The following is a 17,777-nucleotide window of genomic DNA, read 5'->3' as shown; positions in this document are numbered from 1 at the left end:
CGTCACAGTCAAAAATTTACAAACCCTGTCCCACGCTAAAAATAGACCTGCTGGCCCGTAAGGCATAGGGGGAAATGTGTGAAATGCAGAAAGCACTCAGGTGTACTTTGCGAATGATGTAAACCACCGTTCTGTGCTGAAAGCAAAGCGTGTGTGTGTGTGGGCGGCCACAGTTAATAAGCATTCATCTCCATTAGATTAGTGTTTGTGTGACAGATTGCATATGTCTGCAGACTGTGTGTTTGTACAGACTGTATGTACAATACGTCTGTAGCAACGATTACAAACAGGCATCCATTCAGAAACTCATTAGTCATTGTGGCTTATATTTTATATGGGACATAATCAAAAATATTACGTAGCCCATTAGAGAAGAGAAGGCAGCATATGTCTGTACTTGATCAGTCTTTACATTTCTTGCTATTTTGCTACTATAACATCTGTTCTTCAACAATATTTTCAAGCATGAGAACATCCAAATACTGATAAACGTTATTTTCAAAATGTTACACATTTTGCTCATTCTTGCCTCTGGGTAATACACTGGGTAGAATTATACTGGGTAGAATTATACTGGGAACGCCAGTACTGGGCTGTTAAATAGATAAAAATGTTTGCTCCCCAGCCATGTGTAAAAACACACTCCTTTAGCATTCTATCAAGGTAAAATCAAGAATGTTCAGATATAAAAAATACAGGAATACAAAGTACTGACTTCATACAAAATACTGACTTGAACTGGGGGAAAAAAAAAACTCAAACTGAAGGAATAAGTGAAGACATAATTGGAGGAAAAATGATCTTAATTAGCCTGCCTCACCTGCCCTTAAGGAGACCTAGGACTGCTGTAAGTGCTTCATTTACCTAACAATTATCATGACTGCGTCTGTCTAATCAGATGCTGAAATGAACTGTGCTTTCTGGGAAAATGCAATCAGCAAAAGAGCGCAGGCCGCAGTGAAAGTGTTTACAGGGTTTACAGGGGCTCGATGTTCTGAGCGCAGGTTAACAGCCCTCGCACGGCAGGTTCAGAAAGGCCGGGTATGTCTGCCTGAGTGCTGTCCTGGGAGTTTGTTTTCCACAGCCCATTGTCCCGGCCAGATGGTTGAGGGTTGTGCGCACTTATCTGTCTAATAGTTCATGGAAGTATGTAAATACATATATTTTCCCTGCTCCAACACACAAAACAGCTCATAAATTCTGAGTATTGCTGTGCATACATGGAAACCAGCAATGTTAGAGACACATGCAAACCAAGCCCTCGGTGCTCTCAGGTCATACAAGGTCAGGACCGGCTGTCGTCAAGGAAGAAAAAAAGACACACAGTACATGGGGGAAGCAAAGGACCAATCAGGGACCATAGCAGACATAACTATTTGCCTTTGGGTGATGCCATATTGAAGCTGAAGTACATTTTTCTTTTCCTCTTTCCCATGAGTACTTCCCAGCATAAGGACAGACTGGTGCAAGGTAGTCTGCCATCTGTCTGAAGGCAGTGGACAGAAACATCCTGTGGGCCTCTGAGATACAACATACAAGTACTACAGTACGCTATCAGTGGCTGTTAGCACTTTTGTTGCATAAGGAGTTGTGAATTTGTGCTGACTGGAGGCCATGTATTTACAATTGATCGCAGCTGTGTATTAAAAATTATCAGTGGCTTAGAGGTGGTGTACCAATGGACTGCAGAGGTGTTTTCAGTAAGCAGATGCAAGAGATCTGCTTTGTCGGAAAGTGAAGAGACTCAACCGCTAAGTGCAGCGGCTTGATTCAGCGATCGCCGTTAACAGCTTGTAATGATCAACATAGTCTGACAGCAGAGACACGAGCCTCTCTTTGATCCGAGTCAGGGGATCAATTCAGTCAGAGCGCAATTGCTCATATTCTCATCTCCCTCTACAAATCATGACAATAAACAAATATTACTGGGAAGGAAGGAAATCATATCTGATGTCATTTCCTCCTCTAATTGACATCATTTCCACAGATAGTGACAATGACCCATACTCTCTTGAGACAGAAACCACAATCCATGTGTAGTTGCCTTTTTTCTTGTCACAGGTCTCAGTGAAGCGCAGTAGTTTTTATTTTAATTATTTCACTGTTCCTCACTGTGTTTGCCTTTGTGTTCTATTTTCAATTCACAGCCACCCCCAACTCCCAAAGAAATGTCCTCATTTCAAAACTCAAGCAAAAGACAAGAGCGAGAAAGAGAGAAAGCCATACTTTTCACTGTAGGGACTAAACCGTACTGTTCTATGTATTTAAAAGAGAAGCACAGAAAACACAGCCCATATTCCTCCAGATAGTGAGCAACTGCCTGGAGCACCGTGGTCTGCCTTCTCCACATGAGCAAGCAGACCAACGTTAGGACCACGTGAGGGGCAGTGGCCTTCAGGTGCTGGGAAAGACAGTCCTGATCTCCTGGAAGGCGGGGTTTGCTGCAGATACAGTGACAGCGGCAAAGGAGGAGGCAGAAAGCAAACCGATTCAGCCAGCTCTGCTGGTCTGGAGTACAGGAACCAGAGAAAGGATGCGGCTGCTACAGGCTCTATTTAAGGCCCCGGGACTCAGTGAGGCTGCTGCAGGCTCTATTTAAGGCCCCGGGACTCAGTGAGGCTGCTGCAGGTTCTATTTAAGGTCCTTGGACTCAGTGAGGCTACTGCAGATTCTATTTAAGGTCCTTGGACTCAGTGAGGCTGCTGCAGGTTCTATTTAAGGCCGCGGGACTCAGTGAGGCTGCTGCAGGTTCTATTTAAAGCCCAGCCTCTGGTGCAGCTGTATTTAAGGCTCCAGACACCTGACTTTGTTTAAGGCTCTAGGTGGCTGGTGAGGCCATTTCAGGCTTTAGACACCAGGGCTCCATGACGCCAATGCTAGCTTTAGGTAAGGCTCTCGGTGGCTTTATGTGACTTATCCCGTGGATTTGAAAGATCCTGAACATCAGCTTCTGATATCGGATGCCTGTCTAATAGAGCGGGCAAAGTACCTCACAGGGCCAGTCCAGCAAAGGGAAAGCCTGTGAATATGATTGGCTGGATTGTCCACTGAAACCAGGTCATCCACAAGGCCATTAGGTCATGCCCCATCCTCCCAGCGAGGAGCATATCACAGCAGCATTCACCCCTACACACCTCCCACATCTTCAGCCTAAATCAGGCAAAATGCCTCGGCCCAGACAGGAAGTGACACGTTTGACAACGTTCTACTTTTAATGGTTGACATGGCAACGCAGCCATGCGAGCAAACACAAAGTGAAAGAAGTCTTCAGGTCAGGGAAGAGTGCAGGTTCCCAGACCTGCCTGTAATCACCGTCAGGTGTTTAGCAACAGCACCAGCAGACAGGGCTAAACAGCCATTATCTCAAAGCAGAAATAAGGCTGGAGACAACAGGCACTCCAATAAGCTGACAAACCTTCCTGTATACAACATGCTGTGCCAGAACTAACTGTAAATTTGCTGTTGGAGAAGAGACACTGCTAAATACAATGTGAATTTTTGCTGCTTTCAGCAAATTCAATAAAAAAAGTATTAGATTTAATGCAAGCTTTAAAGGGTCAGTTTCTTCTGGAATTAACCACATGTATAAATGGATAATGTGTAAAAATAAGACGTGTGTCACCCTGAAGAAGTATAAGGAATGACAGACATAGACAAATTAAGCTCACTTAAGAAGTCTCATGCTTGAAGTTGAGTGTGAGAGTATACAGTTCCAATGCAGTCAATGAAGTTACACTGAACACCCAGCAAGCTGAACAACGAGAGAAGTCATGGAAGTGCAACAGCTGGCTGGCTGTGATGTCTGTGCCATTTATGTTAACGTTACCTGGTGTCAATCTGCTTCATTCTCCTCTGATTGGTTCTGTTGGGCGTTTGGATCAGGAATGATCCCAAGTTTCCCAGCACAGTTCAGAGTTCAGTCCCGTCCAGTGAAGATGGTCTACGGTAGATGTGACACTTCTCGTCCTCTTGCTCCTTTTAAATGACCTTGGCCTCTGAGTGGAGAGAAGTTTGGGAAAACACATTATTTTCCATCGATATCCCAATCAATCAAACCCATTACTGTGCTGCTATTGAACCTACTATGTAAACTACTGTAATTTCACAGTATGTGTAACAAAAACATATTTTCAAACAAGACTTTCTACATGATTCTGGCTTCCGTGATCAGAGACATAGACATGAAGGAAAGCAGCTTCTTGGGTTTTGTAATCCTTGATTGGTTCACATGAAAAGCTCTGGCCTCACTGATTGAAGGAGAACAGTCGAATTCTAGGTTTACTAGACATGGTTCAGAAATTACTCTCATACACAAATACAGTATATTTCATACACCTTGCAGAAAGCATAGGTAGTCTCACATTTGCAGCCATTAATAAAAGTTAAACACCAAAAAGAATGAGATGGTTTTCTCTGTAACATAGTTTATTACCAGGGGTGTATGTTGCTTATAGGTAAGTAATGTAAGCAGAAATCATCATCAATCATCCTCCTAAACCCATTATATACAGATAATAAATCAACAAAACAAAAATTATTCATTAAAAAAAATAATTGAAATATAAAGGGAAACCAGAAAAGAAAAGGTACTTCGTGCTTATTTAGATTTTTGCAGAAAACCACACTTGGTGGGCCATTGAAATTAAGAGTAAAGGCAAGCGTTAACACCAGTAACTGCGCTCTCTCTTAATCTTTGTCCTCCAAGGAAATTACACCTGAAGCCATAGTACAAGGTGTCCCCCCGACATCTGTAGCAGGTGTGTGTGTGTGTCTCTACTGATCTTAAGCAACACACCAATTAATCAGTCTGGAGAACTGTGCTTAGGCCTGGCAATGATTCTCCTTCTCTTTTTCTCCCTGTGTGCCTCTCCCCCTTTCCCTCTCTGGGATTCTCTCTCTCTCTCTCTTTCCTTCTCTGTGATTCTGCTCTCTCTCTCCTCCCTCTGCCTGATTCTGCTCTCTCCATCTCTTTCCCCTCTCTCTGTCTCTACTTGATTCTGGTCTCTCTCTGTTTCTTTTTCGCTTTCTCTGATTCTGGTCTCTCTCTCTCTTTCCCTTTCTCTGATTCTGCTCTCTCCCTCTCTTTTCCCTCTGTCTAATTCTGGTCTCTCTCTCTTTTCCCGCTCTCTTATTCTGCTCCCCCCCGCTCCCTCCCTCCCTCTCTCTCTCTCTCTCTCTCTCTCTCTCTCTCTCTCTCTCTCTCTCTCTCTCTCTCTCTCTCTCTCTCTCTCTCTCTCTCTCTCTCTCTCTCTCTCTCTCTCTCTCTCTCTCTCTGGCTGGTGGTAATATCTGCAGGCAGCTGTAAGGCAGGCACGGCTGGCTCTCTCTCGCTCTCTCTCTCTCTCTCTCTCTCTCTCTCAGCCCATGTGATCTCGCGGCCGCCTCGGCTCCAGTCAGACTCCAGCGCCTCGGACAGCAGCAGCAGCTAATGAGCCTTTGTGTGGCAGGCAGGCAAGCAAGCGGGCAAGAGAGGGAGAGAGAGAGAGCGCAAGAGAGACGGAGAGAGAGAGAGAGAGAGAGAGGGAGAGAGGGAGAGAGAGAGAGGGCGCGAGAGAGCGTGTCTCGTCACTTAACAATGAAGCATATGGTGCCGGCAGTGGAGTGAGGCTGGGAAATTCACAGGTCTCTCTGTCTGTCTCTCTCTCTCTCACTGCACAGTGTCAGGGCTGGTGTGTGTGGAGGACTGGAGCAGCATGGGAACTCTTCGTTCATCACGCCTCGCTTCTCTCTGAACCTCTTCATCTCCACCTTTTCAGCACTGCTGTGAGAGGCGGCCGGAGGAGCCCGGATCTGACAGCGGAGACAGGTTAGTGCCCGATCCGAGCGCTGGGTTGGGGGGGGGGGCGGCGTGGTGCGGCCACGCTTCAGGGGCCGGGGGGTGTCATGCCGTGCTGCTGGGGCTGGCAGCCGGGGGGGAGCCTGGAGCTCTCTGCAGAGCCGTGAAGTACAGGACCGGCCTGTCGTCTGGGTCTGCGTTAACTCCGGGTCAGGTGGGAAAAACGTCTCTCTCCTGCAACGGTAAACCTGACACCTCCGTGCGCAGGAGGGACCCAGCCGTGCAGCTGCGCAGCACACATGCAGCTCACACGCAGCGCTGTAGCCGAGTCTAACGGCGCCAGCGCAGGGAGGGGCGTTCAGAAAAGACAGGGGGTGGGTGGGGGGGGGGGGGGGGGTTGCTGCATTATCCTTCCAGGACTGCACCGTTGGTTTGTGCTTCCTTGTGATTAGAGAGCGCGGAACATTGAGCGAAACAAAGGGAGCGGCACGCTCGCTCCCCTGCAGAACAGCACACGCGTGTCTCTCTCTCCCTCTCCCTCCCTCTCGCTCTCGCCGTGACTCCACACGCCGCGCCTGAAGCCGTGCAGTCGGTCGGCTGTCGTTATGTGCTGTGTATGATGTCATGCCAGCCAGCGGAGCGCCGGGTGCCTCAGACTTTCACAGGCAGGTCCACGCAGGCAGGCGGCGCACATTAAACGCAGAGACAGGCTTTTTTAATAGGGATGTTGAAGACGACGATACTGTGAGCTCACTAAACAGAATTACAGTGAGGACAACAACAATACAAATAATAACGGTTATTATAATCATCGTTGTATTATCATGGATTGCATGTACATAGCACCCTCTGTGAATCTCAGAGTGCTTTCTTATTAAGGTTGGTGGGAGGGGTGTCTAATTGTGTGTCCCTGAAATGGTCTCTCAGCTTTGATCACCCATTGTCAGGATTTCATCAGTATGCAAATATTAATCAATTAATTAGGCTCCTGTCATTAAGGGGACTGAAGTAGTTATACAGTTGATTAGTGAGGAACCTACAGATACTTGCATTTACTTGTGTTATATAATTAATAACTTGCTGTTGAACATATAAATGCTGATCTTTTATGTTAATTATTTCCATTGTGATTTCTGTTATACCCTAAGAAGTAATAGAACTGTCTGTTGATTGTGCAGAATTACTTTCAAATATCCAATCAGTAATGGTGTGGGAATCTCCATGGAAACCACTTCGGGTGACAAAGTGACGAGCTGCACCCGCTGGGGGCTAACAACACAAGTGGGATTTCTGCAGGGCGGAATGGACTGTGACCATTTTAACAAAACAGAGTAACTCGATCCAAATTAAAGAAGCGTTTCCTTTACCTGCATCATCTCCATTTCGTGCCCTGTGTTTCCAAAAAGCGCTCCTGGCGGTGCAGTTTGTGTGTTGGCTTTTGGTCTTACCGGAGAGTCTAAGCTGTACGTGATGCAGAGGTTAGCTGAATCTGGGTTAAATGTCATTCAGATGGTGTTGTGCAGCTGTTACAACAGAATTTACAGAGATGCTGGTGCCAAAATAATAAAAAAAAAGAGTAAAAGTATTCATCAAATAATCTCTAATCTAATCTCATTTATTTGTGTCCCTAAGAAATCAGTACCACAGTTTAATTAATCTGCAGTTTAATTAGTTGTTTGATTTCGTTTAGTCTGTGGTTTTGGCATGTAACTGAAGGGATGGTGCAGGGTTGGTTTCTGCAGAGTGTCAGGGGGTCAAAGCTTATTTCAGTCTGATCATATTTTATGAATGGGGTACAAACCGAAAATGAGTCAGAGTGTGAGCCTGTGCTCGTGGCAAACGTACGAGTTCAGATTAGCAGCTCCAGAAGCATGTGTAATGCCAGATACCAAAGTAAGAGCCAATCAGTGGGTCTCCCATTACTACTCAATTCAGAGTCTGAACCCTGGGTGACTGCATATATACCGTAAACCATCATAGAACAGAGCTGTCTGAAACAGTGTCCAGAGAATTCTGTTTGTACTTGCAGTATATGATCTATGCATTACTTGTTGCTTTTTTTAACTTTTACCTGAATGTAGCTGACAGCTGTTTCTAAGACAACCTGACAGGTGAACATATAGGCTACTATCATGCCTGACTGGAGAGCTTCTCTCCCAGTTCACTTTGATGTAGTGAAGGTGACAGAAATTCCAGTTTCACAGAAGGGACGCATCTCTTCCTCGAAAGTCACTAGGGGGGATTCTGGGAAAAATCACTGTGGCTCAGCACACTGTCTTACATGTTTTTCGTCACACATATAATGTGTTCCATTAGAAATTATGGCAGATTTTTTTCTGGGGAAAAAAAACCCTGGAAGGACCTCAGAAATTAACCCCAAGAACAGAGTTTAGTTGGACATGGCAAGCAGCAAACCAGTGCTGCGTCACAAACCAATCCACTGCACCCTGTTTCCCTCTGATCTTGGATCAGTAGTCAGCAGGTGAATGCATTGTGCAGTGTGCTTATCGCTGGTCTGAGACCAGCAGGGGCTGAAAGCAGGAAATGAATTGAGATACGAGGGCCACTGACCTGGCCTGTGAGAGATTTAGATGGCTCAGTCCGATCACGCAGTTTTCCCTGGGTTTCACTCCTCTCGTGCAGCTGTTAATGCCCTTCATATGACTGAATGCCGCTGCACTCCCCTGTTACGGTCTCGGCTTCAGCTGGAGCCCCCTGCAGCCTCTGGCAGACCTGCATCAGAGCGAGGCAGACACACACACGCGCGCGCACACACACACACACACACACACACACACATACAAACATACACACAGGCACAGGCACACAGACACACAGACACGCACACACACAGGCACACACACACACGCGCACGGACACACGCACGCGCGCACAGACACACACACAGACACACACAGAGCATGCTCGCTGCATGTTCCAGCACACAGCATCTCAGACAATGCTGGCTTCTGCTATCAGCCAGTAGTGTGATTCCGGCCCAGCTGAAACAGTATCCCTCTGAATGGACATGCCCAACAGGCAGCCCTGGCAGTGTCCCTCTCCATCGTTAGGTTTAACCATTCCAGGGAAGAACTGCCAGGCATGCAGGAGAGATCTCCGCTCTCTGCCTGTTTATCACTGCGTTTTAGTGCATCAAAACTATTTAAATGTACTGTCAGGAAATGTGTTGCTCTTACATATGAACATTAACGTAATAATAATGCAATAATGTTACTGCATATGTTTATACTGCGTGCCAATATGTTATGTTTTATCTCCTCCTCACACAAAGACGGGTGAAAACAGACATTTCCTTTAAATACAATCAAATGCCTGCATCAGCACTACTGCAATTATGCAGTTTGCCTATATAACAGGATTAATTAAAGTCAATCAGATAAGAACACCATCAGCTGAATGTTATGCTCTAAGAGACCTTGCGTTTGTCTACTGTGCAATTATAGGGACCGGAATATAACGGCAAATGCAAATTGATTGAATGAAGGCCAATGGAAACGCTGTGCTGACGGGAGTAAACGCGTTATTCTCTGTCCTGACTCGTTTAACAGGCAGTCACAGCGCTACCAACAGCTGTGCGCTAATCCTGAAGATATGTGATTCACTGGCTAATTGGCGTCACAGGCTGACAGATTGGGAAGTTTAACATACAAGAGCAAAGTGTGTATTCCCTCCCAACGCTGCCTGCCCGTGGGGGCTTGAGGGGCTTCGGAATTTGTCACGTCCTCGTGATTAGGAAGTGTGCACGCGCTGTGTTTTCACATTATACCAAATTCATTGGCGAGGGTGGCTCTGAGAAGGACCTCGACATTCCAGTTCACGTTATGGAAAAAAAACCCAGCCCCGTTTAACATACAGCTCACGCTTGCGTTGTCTTACCTTAATGCATAATTAGACTGTCTAAAAGGAGTCCGTCTGTGATGGGACAGCTCACGTTCGCTGCGTTTTAATTGGAGGCACCATGCGGAGAGCATGCTGTTCCAGCTCCTGGTCTGTATTTCCCCTTAGCAATTTAGCGTGTATGCAAACCTGAAACCCGTCCAAGACGCGGTGGATTGCAGTGTTCAATCCGCTTAAACCGCAGACTGGATCGGAATGAAAATGCACAGAAAGTGGACCGGATAAGAAGAATGGGCGAACCGCGGAAGCACAGCATTAGCATAAAGCCACAGAGGACCGGGCGTACCGAGCCTGTTCCGCTTCTGATGAAGCCGGGGCCGGGTCTCCTGGGCCTTTCCGCTGCCCGGCATCTGCATTCCGGGTCCACTTCAGATCAAGCGCCAGCGCGGTTCCCTCGGTGTTTACACTGATACGGTCCATCTGGAATTGCGCACGGTGTTCATTGAAGTCTCACTGTCCCACTGACTGAGCGAAATACCCCTGTGAGGAGAAACTAAGCGCCCCCCCAATCCACCCCCACGCATACGGGTTTCTGATCTGAGACGCTCTAGAGTTTATTATGCATTCCATGACCTGATGAAGGCATTGTTGCATTATTCATATTGATATACACTTTTATCCATATAGTGGGAGCGAACAGACACACACACACACACGATTCAATTCTTGCTAATTAACAGAATTGATTGTTGTTGTCCGTCATTTCTCATTATTAGTATATTTATTGAATATACGGCATTTAACATGTATATTTATTTAATATGCGGTATTTAATAGGTGAAAGGATAGTAGGCCTATTCTGTCCGAGAACTTTTTGAAACGATGTTACAATTCTCTCCTGGGCGTTTGCAATTCACAATATTCTTGAGCAGCGTAGTTGGGATAAGTTAAATTCTTGAGGAGGACAAAAAAAAAGCTTGTGGCGTCCGTCATTATGATCAAAGGCTTTTTATTGAAACCATCACGGGGAATGGAAAAGAAACAGACTCTGTTTTTTTTCTTTTCAGTGGTAACTCGATCAAAGATAAGCCAATGGACTTCCAGTAAGCGAAAGGTAGCAATTAGCCATCCGTCTCGCTCCATGCGCAGGGCTCTGCGGCGCGGGGATCAATCGCGTGCGGAATGGAGCGGAGGGGGGTCTCCAGCCCGCGCGCACGCGCGAGGGACGTCGGCGGGCGCGAGGCTGGGTTTCTAACCGTGCGCACCTTGTTCCCCCGGCATCAGGTGCAGCCCGCCGCCATGAGCGGAATACTGAAGCGCAAGTTCGAGGAGGTGGACGGATCCTCCTCATGCTCGTCCCTGCGGGAGTCGGATGACGAGGTGTCCAGCAGCGAGAGCGGAGACAGCAGCGACAGCGTCAACCCGTCCGGAGCGGGCCTCTTCACGCGTGAGTCTCTCTTCCTGTCCCATGTGTTTCAATCAGTGTCAGTGACAATGGAACTTGCAATAATACACATCCTCTCTCGTCGTGAGCAGGATTATTAGTAAATTGTTTTTTTTTTTTTTTTTACCATTTTCTGCCTTAAATATGTTTCTGTGTTTTACTTATTGTTTCATGGTATTTATAGGAATAAAACCAATCTGTCATTAATCGAATCGACTGTCAGTCATGACTTCGCATGTTCACCGTAAAGTCTAATAGAAAATATGTTTCCCCCAAACTTCAAAACAGAACTGTTAAAGGTTACACGGGGGACGGGGAGGGGTGTGCACCAGGTGTGCAGCAATAGCCTACAGTATGGGATGAGTCATTTGACACAATAAAATAACTTGGATTAAATTCAGGAACTGCTGTTAAATGATTCGGTTGTATGTAATAATGTGCGTCTTAATTTCGTTACATCAATATTCTGTTGCTATGGTAGATAAAATGTCCATTGTGTTAAACTCATGCAGCATGTAGTTCAGTTCAATTCATTGTTATTTGTATAGCGCTTTTTTGTAGTGCATCGCGACTGTGCACAGCACAGAAATGCGTTGCAGCTGTCCCACTGGAACTCGCTAAACGGCTAGCTCTCTTGGCTAACATGCAGTTGAATTAATGTTAGCAAGCTAGCTCGATTAGTTTCATCAGATTCGCCATGGAGACATGGCTTTACCCTCTTCACAGAGCATCTGATTCGCCAGCATCCAAATCACAGCGTGTCGGCTACCAGCGCGTATAGTGCAGTTACATAGTCCTACTGTTGGGGGCTAAATGTGGCAGCCAGCAAACTTGGTTAGCTGCTCTCTAACGTTAACGTTAGTAGAACGACATGAAGCTTAGCTAACATGGGAAAAAATGTACGTCATGTTAATTGTGAAGACTTCCATACAGAGAGGGCGAGGCTTTTAAATAAGCGAACGCCTATTCATTATTTTGTGAAGACACCTTATTTCGTTAAATAAATTGTGACGACCAGCCTCACCCTTGCTCGACGTAAAATGATAAACTGTTGTAAAACGGAAAGCTAGCGTAAGTTGGTTGTGTGTGAGAGTCTGTGGAGGCAGCAGAAGGTGAACTCACCGGTCTCCTCATGGTGACACGGCGGCGACAGTCCAAAGCCCGTCTTCTGGGAACCGACGGTGGACAAATATCTCCGAAATGCCGTCTTTCCAGTCCCATTAACACAAACAGCACGTACACACGCCCCAGCAAATCACTGTATACCGGCATCCTGGCCAAACAAACAGTGTTTGCAAACGAATAACTCGTTGTAAGCCCGCTTACAGGTGGCTGTACTGTGCTTTCCACAGCAGCGTCTCCGTCCTGTTCGAAGCTGCCGCTGCGGTTTCCGCTCCTTCCCTCTTCCGGTCACCTGGAAAAGGCGGGCTTCTCACCCACCTGCGCGCGTGGCCGCAGCCCTTACAAAATGCAGTGCTTTAATGTTGGAATTTACTTGCAGAAATAAGCATCTTACGTAATTCTCATTAAGTGACTAAATCATAATTCCCTGACTGACAACAGGCTCAAATCTTGTCAATTCTCAGATGTCTGAAATATCTGGTAATTATACCCTATGTATAAATTATACACTGTGGAAGAAGACAGTGTGGTGCATCAGCCGAAAAAAAAAAAATCCTGCCAAGCGGAGCTTTTTGAGACAGGCCAGCTCTGGACTGTAATTGCAGGGCAGAGGGAAACCTTACAGTGCCAGACACATCAGTGAGCAAAGGCTGAATCAGCTGAGAGCATCTGCCCATGACCCTGCACTCTGCCCACAAAATAAAGCTGCCATATTTGCTGGTAACGGCTTTCTTTGGTCCATATTACTCCCTGTATTCAGTAAGCAGGCATGCTTATTTTCAGCTCATCCTTATGCATTTATACAGCTGGATAGTTAAGGTTAAGCACCATATCCAAGCTTACAAGTGTTGTATCCTGGGATTTGAATCTTTAACCCCCAGGTTTGTTTCCCTAGGCTCTGCTTAACACTGGCACATGCTGTGCAGTGTGTTTAATTTAAGGATAAAGGTAGCCTCCTTCCACATCGCCTCTGACTGCAGACGTAGCAGAGTACTGTTACTAAGGCTGAATTATTTGACATGAATGACGAGTCGGGAGCTGGACGGCTCTCCAGGCTTTCTTTGTAAGTGGGCGTTGGAGAAACAATGTGTTTCCTGGAGTTGGTCCGTGGTGCTCCTTTCAAAAAAGACAGGGAACCACACAGAGATTTTCCAGACTAGCGTCATGGCAACGTTCATTTCTTATTGTTAGCAGATTTATTTTAAGGCAGATATAATGAAAGAACAATTGTGGCAGAAGTGGCCAACTCTAGTAACAGTAAAGCTTTGCTGACATTAATCTCAGCAACCAAACAGAAATGCATTTACTAACCAGTCTCATTTCAAGTTCACTTTCAAGTTAAACGTAAGTAAACTTTACAGGGAGTGTGATCTGAGTCACATGCTCGTTGACTCGACTTGATTTTTCTGACACATCATGAACACACATTGGAACAAACTATAGCATAAAGGCGGGGAGGTAAAACTAGTTAGCATGTTCATTCATCAGCCATTCAGCATTATTAAAAATGAATGAAGAATATTAAAGGTTGATACCTCATCAGTTATCACGTTAAATGGTTTCGCTTTCAAAATACTGAAGGCATGTGAAATATTAGGGCACACACAGTATTAATTGTGTGAATATTTCTTTTCAATCAAATCTGTGCACTGTAACTGCAATGTCCATTCAGTTTCTGCAGCTCGTAAGAAGGTGTAATTACAGAAAGATAAAAGGTATCATTTTGTTCTATCAGGCAGTCACCAGGCCTGTTCTTTTCGAATCCATAAGCCCTACACTGTCATGGCAGATAGCTCTTCAGTGAGGCTTTCTGGCTGCCATGTTCCCACTTGATTTTATTGCATTTGGTGCACTCAGTCACCCCTGTGACATTCCCCGAGTTCAGCAGATGAGTGCTTTATGCACTCCAGATGCAGGGAGAAATCAGTACCGCCTAACAGTCCTATGCTCATACGCTGCTTCAGAAAACAGGGCCTCGGTCAGGAGGGTAGCTGCGAGCTATCCCAGCTTACCATGTGTCTGTGGCATCAGTCAGTTCCTTATGGAAGTGATTTGCATGTGGAAACCCTTTGCTGTTTACTTCCTTTGGCTTGGAGTGCTGGAATGGACACTGGTGTGCTGTAAAACACTCTACAGAGACAGAGAACAGTTTTAAAGGAGGTAAAAACGGGCAGTAAGTGACAGGACAGGTGCAGCATCACATGTGAGCAGTGCTGGTGCCCTCATGATGGGGCAGATATCATTTGGGAGAACCAGCTCCTGCATGACAAGTTTCTGACCTAACAAATATGTAAAGCAGCTGGCACAGCTGCAGTGGAACCGTGGAGGTGTTTTCTGCACAGCGGTGTGTTGCAGTGACAGCGTATAGATCGATATCCCTGCTGCACAGCACCCCAGGCCACCACGGGCTCCCACACCACCGGAGCATCGCTGACACCGTACCAGACACGGCACTCTCAGCATATGGGCTCATGGTGGGGGAGCTCCCAGCGGCTCGGGCCAGATGGCTCCCGTTTGCTCAGTTGTCTGACACGCTGAGAGGAGCTTGGGTGTCTGTGTGTACCACTTACGCCCCAAGAAGGGGGTTATTTTCTCCTGCTGCGAGCCACGCCTCTGTCTCCGCCCCTTTCCCACGGTTGTGGTCAGAAGCGCTGCAGAGGTGTGGCCGGGCCAGATTGACTCGTTAATGATAAGCGCCCTCTTACAGGGTTCCATGAGACACTGTGGCAGACTCCAGCTGGAACGGTTCCACGATCGTAGCGTTGCTCTCACACAGTTTGGGCGGGTGGGGAGATCACTGTTTGCACTCTCGATACAATATTTTAAAGCCAACAGCAAAGCCATGGAGGGGTCAGCTTAGGTCATACATTTGTCAGTGTGCAGCCAGGGTGGTTCTGAGAAAGTAAAACCCAGGTAAAGCATTTGGTTAGATGTCCTTCAGATGGTCAGATATATTCCATAGCCCTCCATTAGCACACACATCATGTCCTATCCAAACACCACAAATTAACTCAGCAGCCATAAAAAATAAAGAAGCACTTCATCAACATGATTATAAGACCCTGAAATAAGGCAAATTTATTCTCAAACTTGAAAAATGGAAAAGCACCTCTAACGTCTCTATGATAGCAAATACCTGTCTCTGTTTGTAAATGTAGAATATTGGATGGGTTAGGGTTAGGGGTTAGGGGATAAGGGTTAGGGGTTAGGGTTAGGGGATAGGGGTTAGGGTTAGGGGATAGGGGATAAGGGATAGGGGTTATGGGATAGGGGTTAGAGTTAGGGATAGGGGTTAGGGTTAGGGGATAGGGGTTAGGATTAGGGGATAGGGATAGGGTTAGGGGATAGGGGTTATGGGATAGGGGTTAGAGTTAGGGATAGAGGTTAGGATTAGGGGATAGAGGATAGGGATTAGGGAAAGGGTTAGGTTTGCTTTTCGGCAGACCGTGCATGAGTGCAGGATGAGTGTGCTGACCTGCGTCTCTCCCCTGTGGCTGCAGCATCGTCCATTCTGAAGCGGGGAAAGCGCATGCGCGGCAGGAGCGTGCACTTCCAGAACGTGACGGTGTACTACTTCACCCGGCGGCAGGGCTTCACCAGCGTGCCCAGCCAGGGCGGCAGCACCCTGGGCATGTCCAGCCGGCACAGCTGCATGCGCCAGTATACGCTGGGGGAGTTCGCCCTGGAGCAGGAGAGGCTGCACCGGGACATGCTCAGAGACCACCTGAAGGAGGAGAAGCTCAACTCCCTCAAGCTCAAGGTGGGATGAATCCACACTAAAATAAAACAAAAAAATGCTTTGTCTGCATTTTCCGTGTTTAATCTAATGAGAAATTTGTTTAAACTTTGTTTTTGGTGTTTTTGTCTGAGTGAAATTAGAGTAACTCCCAGGTTTCTCAATTTGTTGAAGTACTGAGTCCAAGTGTAGGATGAGTTCTGCACCCTGAGACTTTGCAAATTCAAGGCTGAGGTGTGCCAACAATGATTGGGAGTCCACAGTGGAAGAACACAGTAGGCTTCGTTCTGCCAGAGTGGATTACATTGGTTTGGTTTCCCTTGTCCTGTGACTCATTAGCGCCCTCCAGTGGCTGCTGATGCACTTGTGAGCCACTCGGATGATGTCCATCAAAAAAGTCTGAAAAGGCAGCAGCAAAGATTATTTCCACACTGTGAGTGTGTGGCTTCATTTGCTGTGTAGCTAAAGGAACACCTGTCTTCAGACCGTGATTTGAGTCTTGCTCTTCTAAGCATCCTGTCAAGGCCAAACCATGACAGCGTGTAATGACTGAATATTTACATTTTATACTATAAGTATTAAATATAAGTATTAAATGTATTCTTATTGTATAAATATTTGACTTAATCTCATACTTTGCATGCCTTTTTTTGTAAAAAATTAGATATCCCATCTTCAGGAACACCACTTATAATATCAAATCTTGTTCACAGTGTGGTTTCCAGCAACACATTGTGTTGTAAAAGCAGTGAACTGCGTGCATGATTGTAAGCATTGATATTAAGCTGCATAACGCTTAGGCCACATAACTTCACTATATCCTTTTGAATGATTTTTGTCTGTTGCTCTGCCTCCCTGACTGGGCTGAATTTGATCCCCCGTTTTCAGCTGACGAAGAACGGCACGGTGGAGTCGGAGGAGGCCGACGTGCTGACGGTGGACGACATCTCGGACGACGACATCGACCTGGACAACACCGAGGTGGACGAGTACTTCTTCCTGCAGCCGCTGACCACCAGGAAGCGGCGGGCCCTGCTGCGGGCGTCGGGGGTGAAGAAGATCGACGTGGAGGAGAAGCACGAGCTGCGAGCCATCCGCGTGTCCCGGGAGGACTGCGGCTGCGACTGCAGGATCTTCTGCGACCCCGAGACCTGCGCCTGCAGCATGGCGGGAATCAAGTGCCAGGTAAACCCTGCGGTCGCATCCACACCTCTGCATTCCCCTTCCAGAGATGCCACTACCGTCCAGAACGCTCATTCTTATCCAGAATATTACTATCGAAAGTGCTCCATTCCTGTATAAGACATTTTTTCATCCCTATCCAAGACCTTGCTGTCCAAAACACCAAAATACTTAGGGCGTGTGTCTGAGCCCCAGAGCGGCGCAGGGTGCTGAGGTCAGGGCAGGGTGCATGAAGGGCTGTGTGTCTGAGCCCCAGAGCGGCGCAGGGTGCTGAGGTCAGGGCAGGGTGCATGAAGGGCTGTGTGTCTGAGCCCCAGAGCGGCGCAGGGTGCTGAGGTCAGGGCAGGGTGCATGCAGGGCTGTGTGTCTGAGCCCCAGAGCGGTGCAGGGTGCTGAGGTCAGGGCAGGGTGCATGCAGGGCTGTGTGTCTGAGCTCCAGAGCGGCGCAGGGTGCTGAGGGCAGGGTGCATGCAGGGCTGTGTGTCTGAGCCCCACAGTGGCGCAGAGTGCTTAGGTCAGGGTGCGTGCAGGGCTGTGTGTCAGTCTCTCAGCGGCGCAGGGCGGGTGCAGGGCTGTGTGTCTGAGCTCCAGAGCGGCGCAGGGCGGGTGCAGGGCTGTGTGTCAGTCTCTCAGCGGTGCAGGGCGGGTGCAGGGCTGTG

General features: G+C 47.2%; 1 protein-coding gene across 2 annotated transcripts in view; it reads left to right on the top strand.

The window, feature by feature from the left end:
* The window catches only part of csrnp3 (cysteine-serine-rich nuclear protein 3), a 39,822-nt gene that overhangs the window by 19,931 nt on the left and 2,114 nt on the right, over window positions 1-17,777 (top strand). Inside the window, exons 1-5 of one of the 2 annotated variants that reach the window (XM_036545413.1) lie at window positions 5,592-5,622; window positions 5,757-5,806; window positions 10,919-11,081; window positions 15,701-15,960; window positions 16,825-17,121. In XM_036545413.1, coding sequence (XP_036401306.1) covers window positions 10,934-11,081; window positions 15,701-15,960; window positions 16,825-17,121 — 705 coding nt within the window. In that variant the 5' untranslated portion in view covers window positions 5,592-5,622; window positions 5,757-5,806; window positions 10,919-10,933. Of the gene's footprint in view, window positions 1-5,591; window positions 5,623-5,658; window positions 5,807-10,918; window positions 11,082-15,700; window positions 15,961-16,824; window positions 17,122-17,777 lie in introns of those variants that run through there. The other variant, XM_036545412.1, reaches the window with a different exon arrangement.

The sequence above is a fragment of the Megalops cyprinoides genome, chromosome 14, assembly GCF_013368585.1.
Source record: "Megalops cyprinoides isolate fMegCyp1 chromosome 14, fMegCyp1.pri, whole genome shotgun sequence".
NCBI classification, from domain to species: Eukaryota; Metazoa; Chordata; class Actinopteri; order Elopiformes; family Megalopidae; genus Megalops; species Megalops cyprinoides.
The sequence above is the reverse complement of the archived record's forward strand: the minus strand, read 5'-3'. Positions and strand labels throughout refer to the sequence as shown.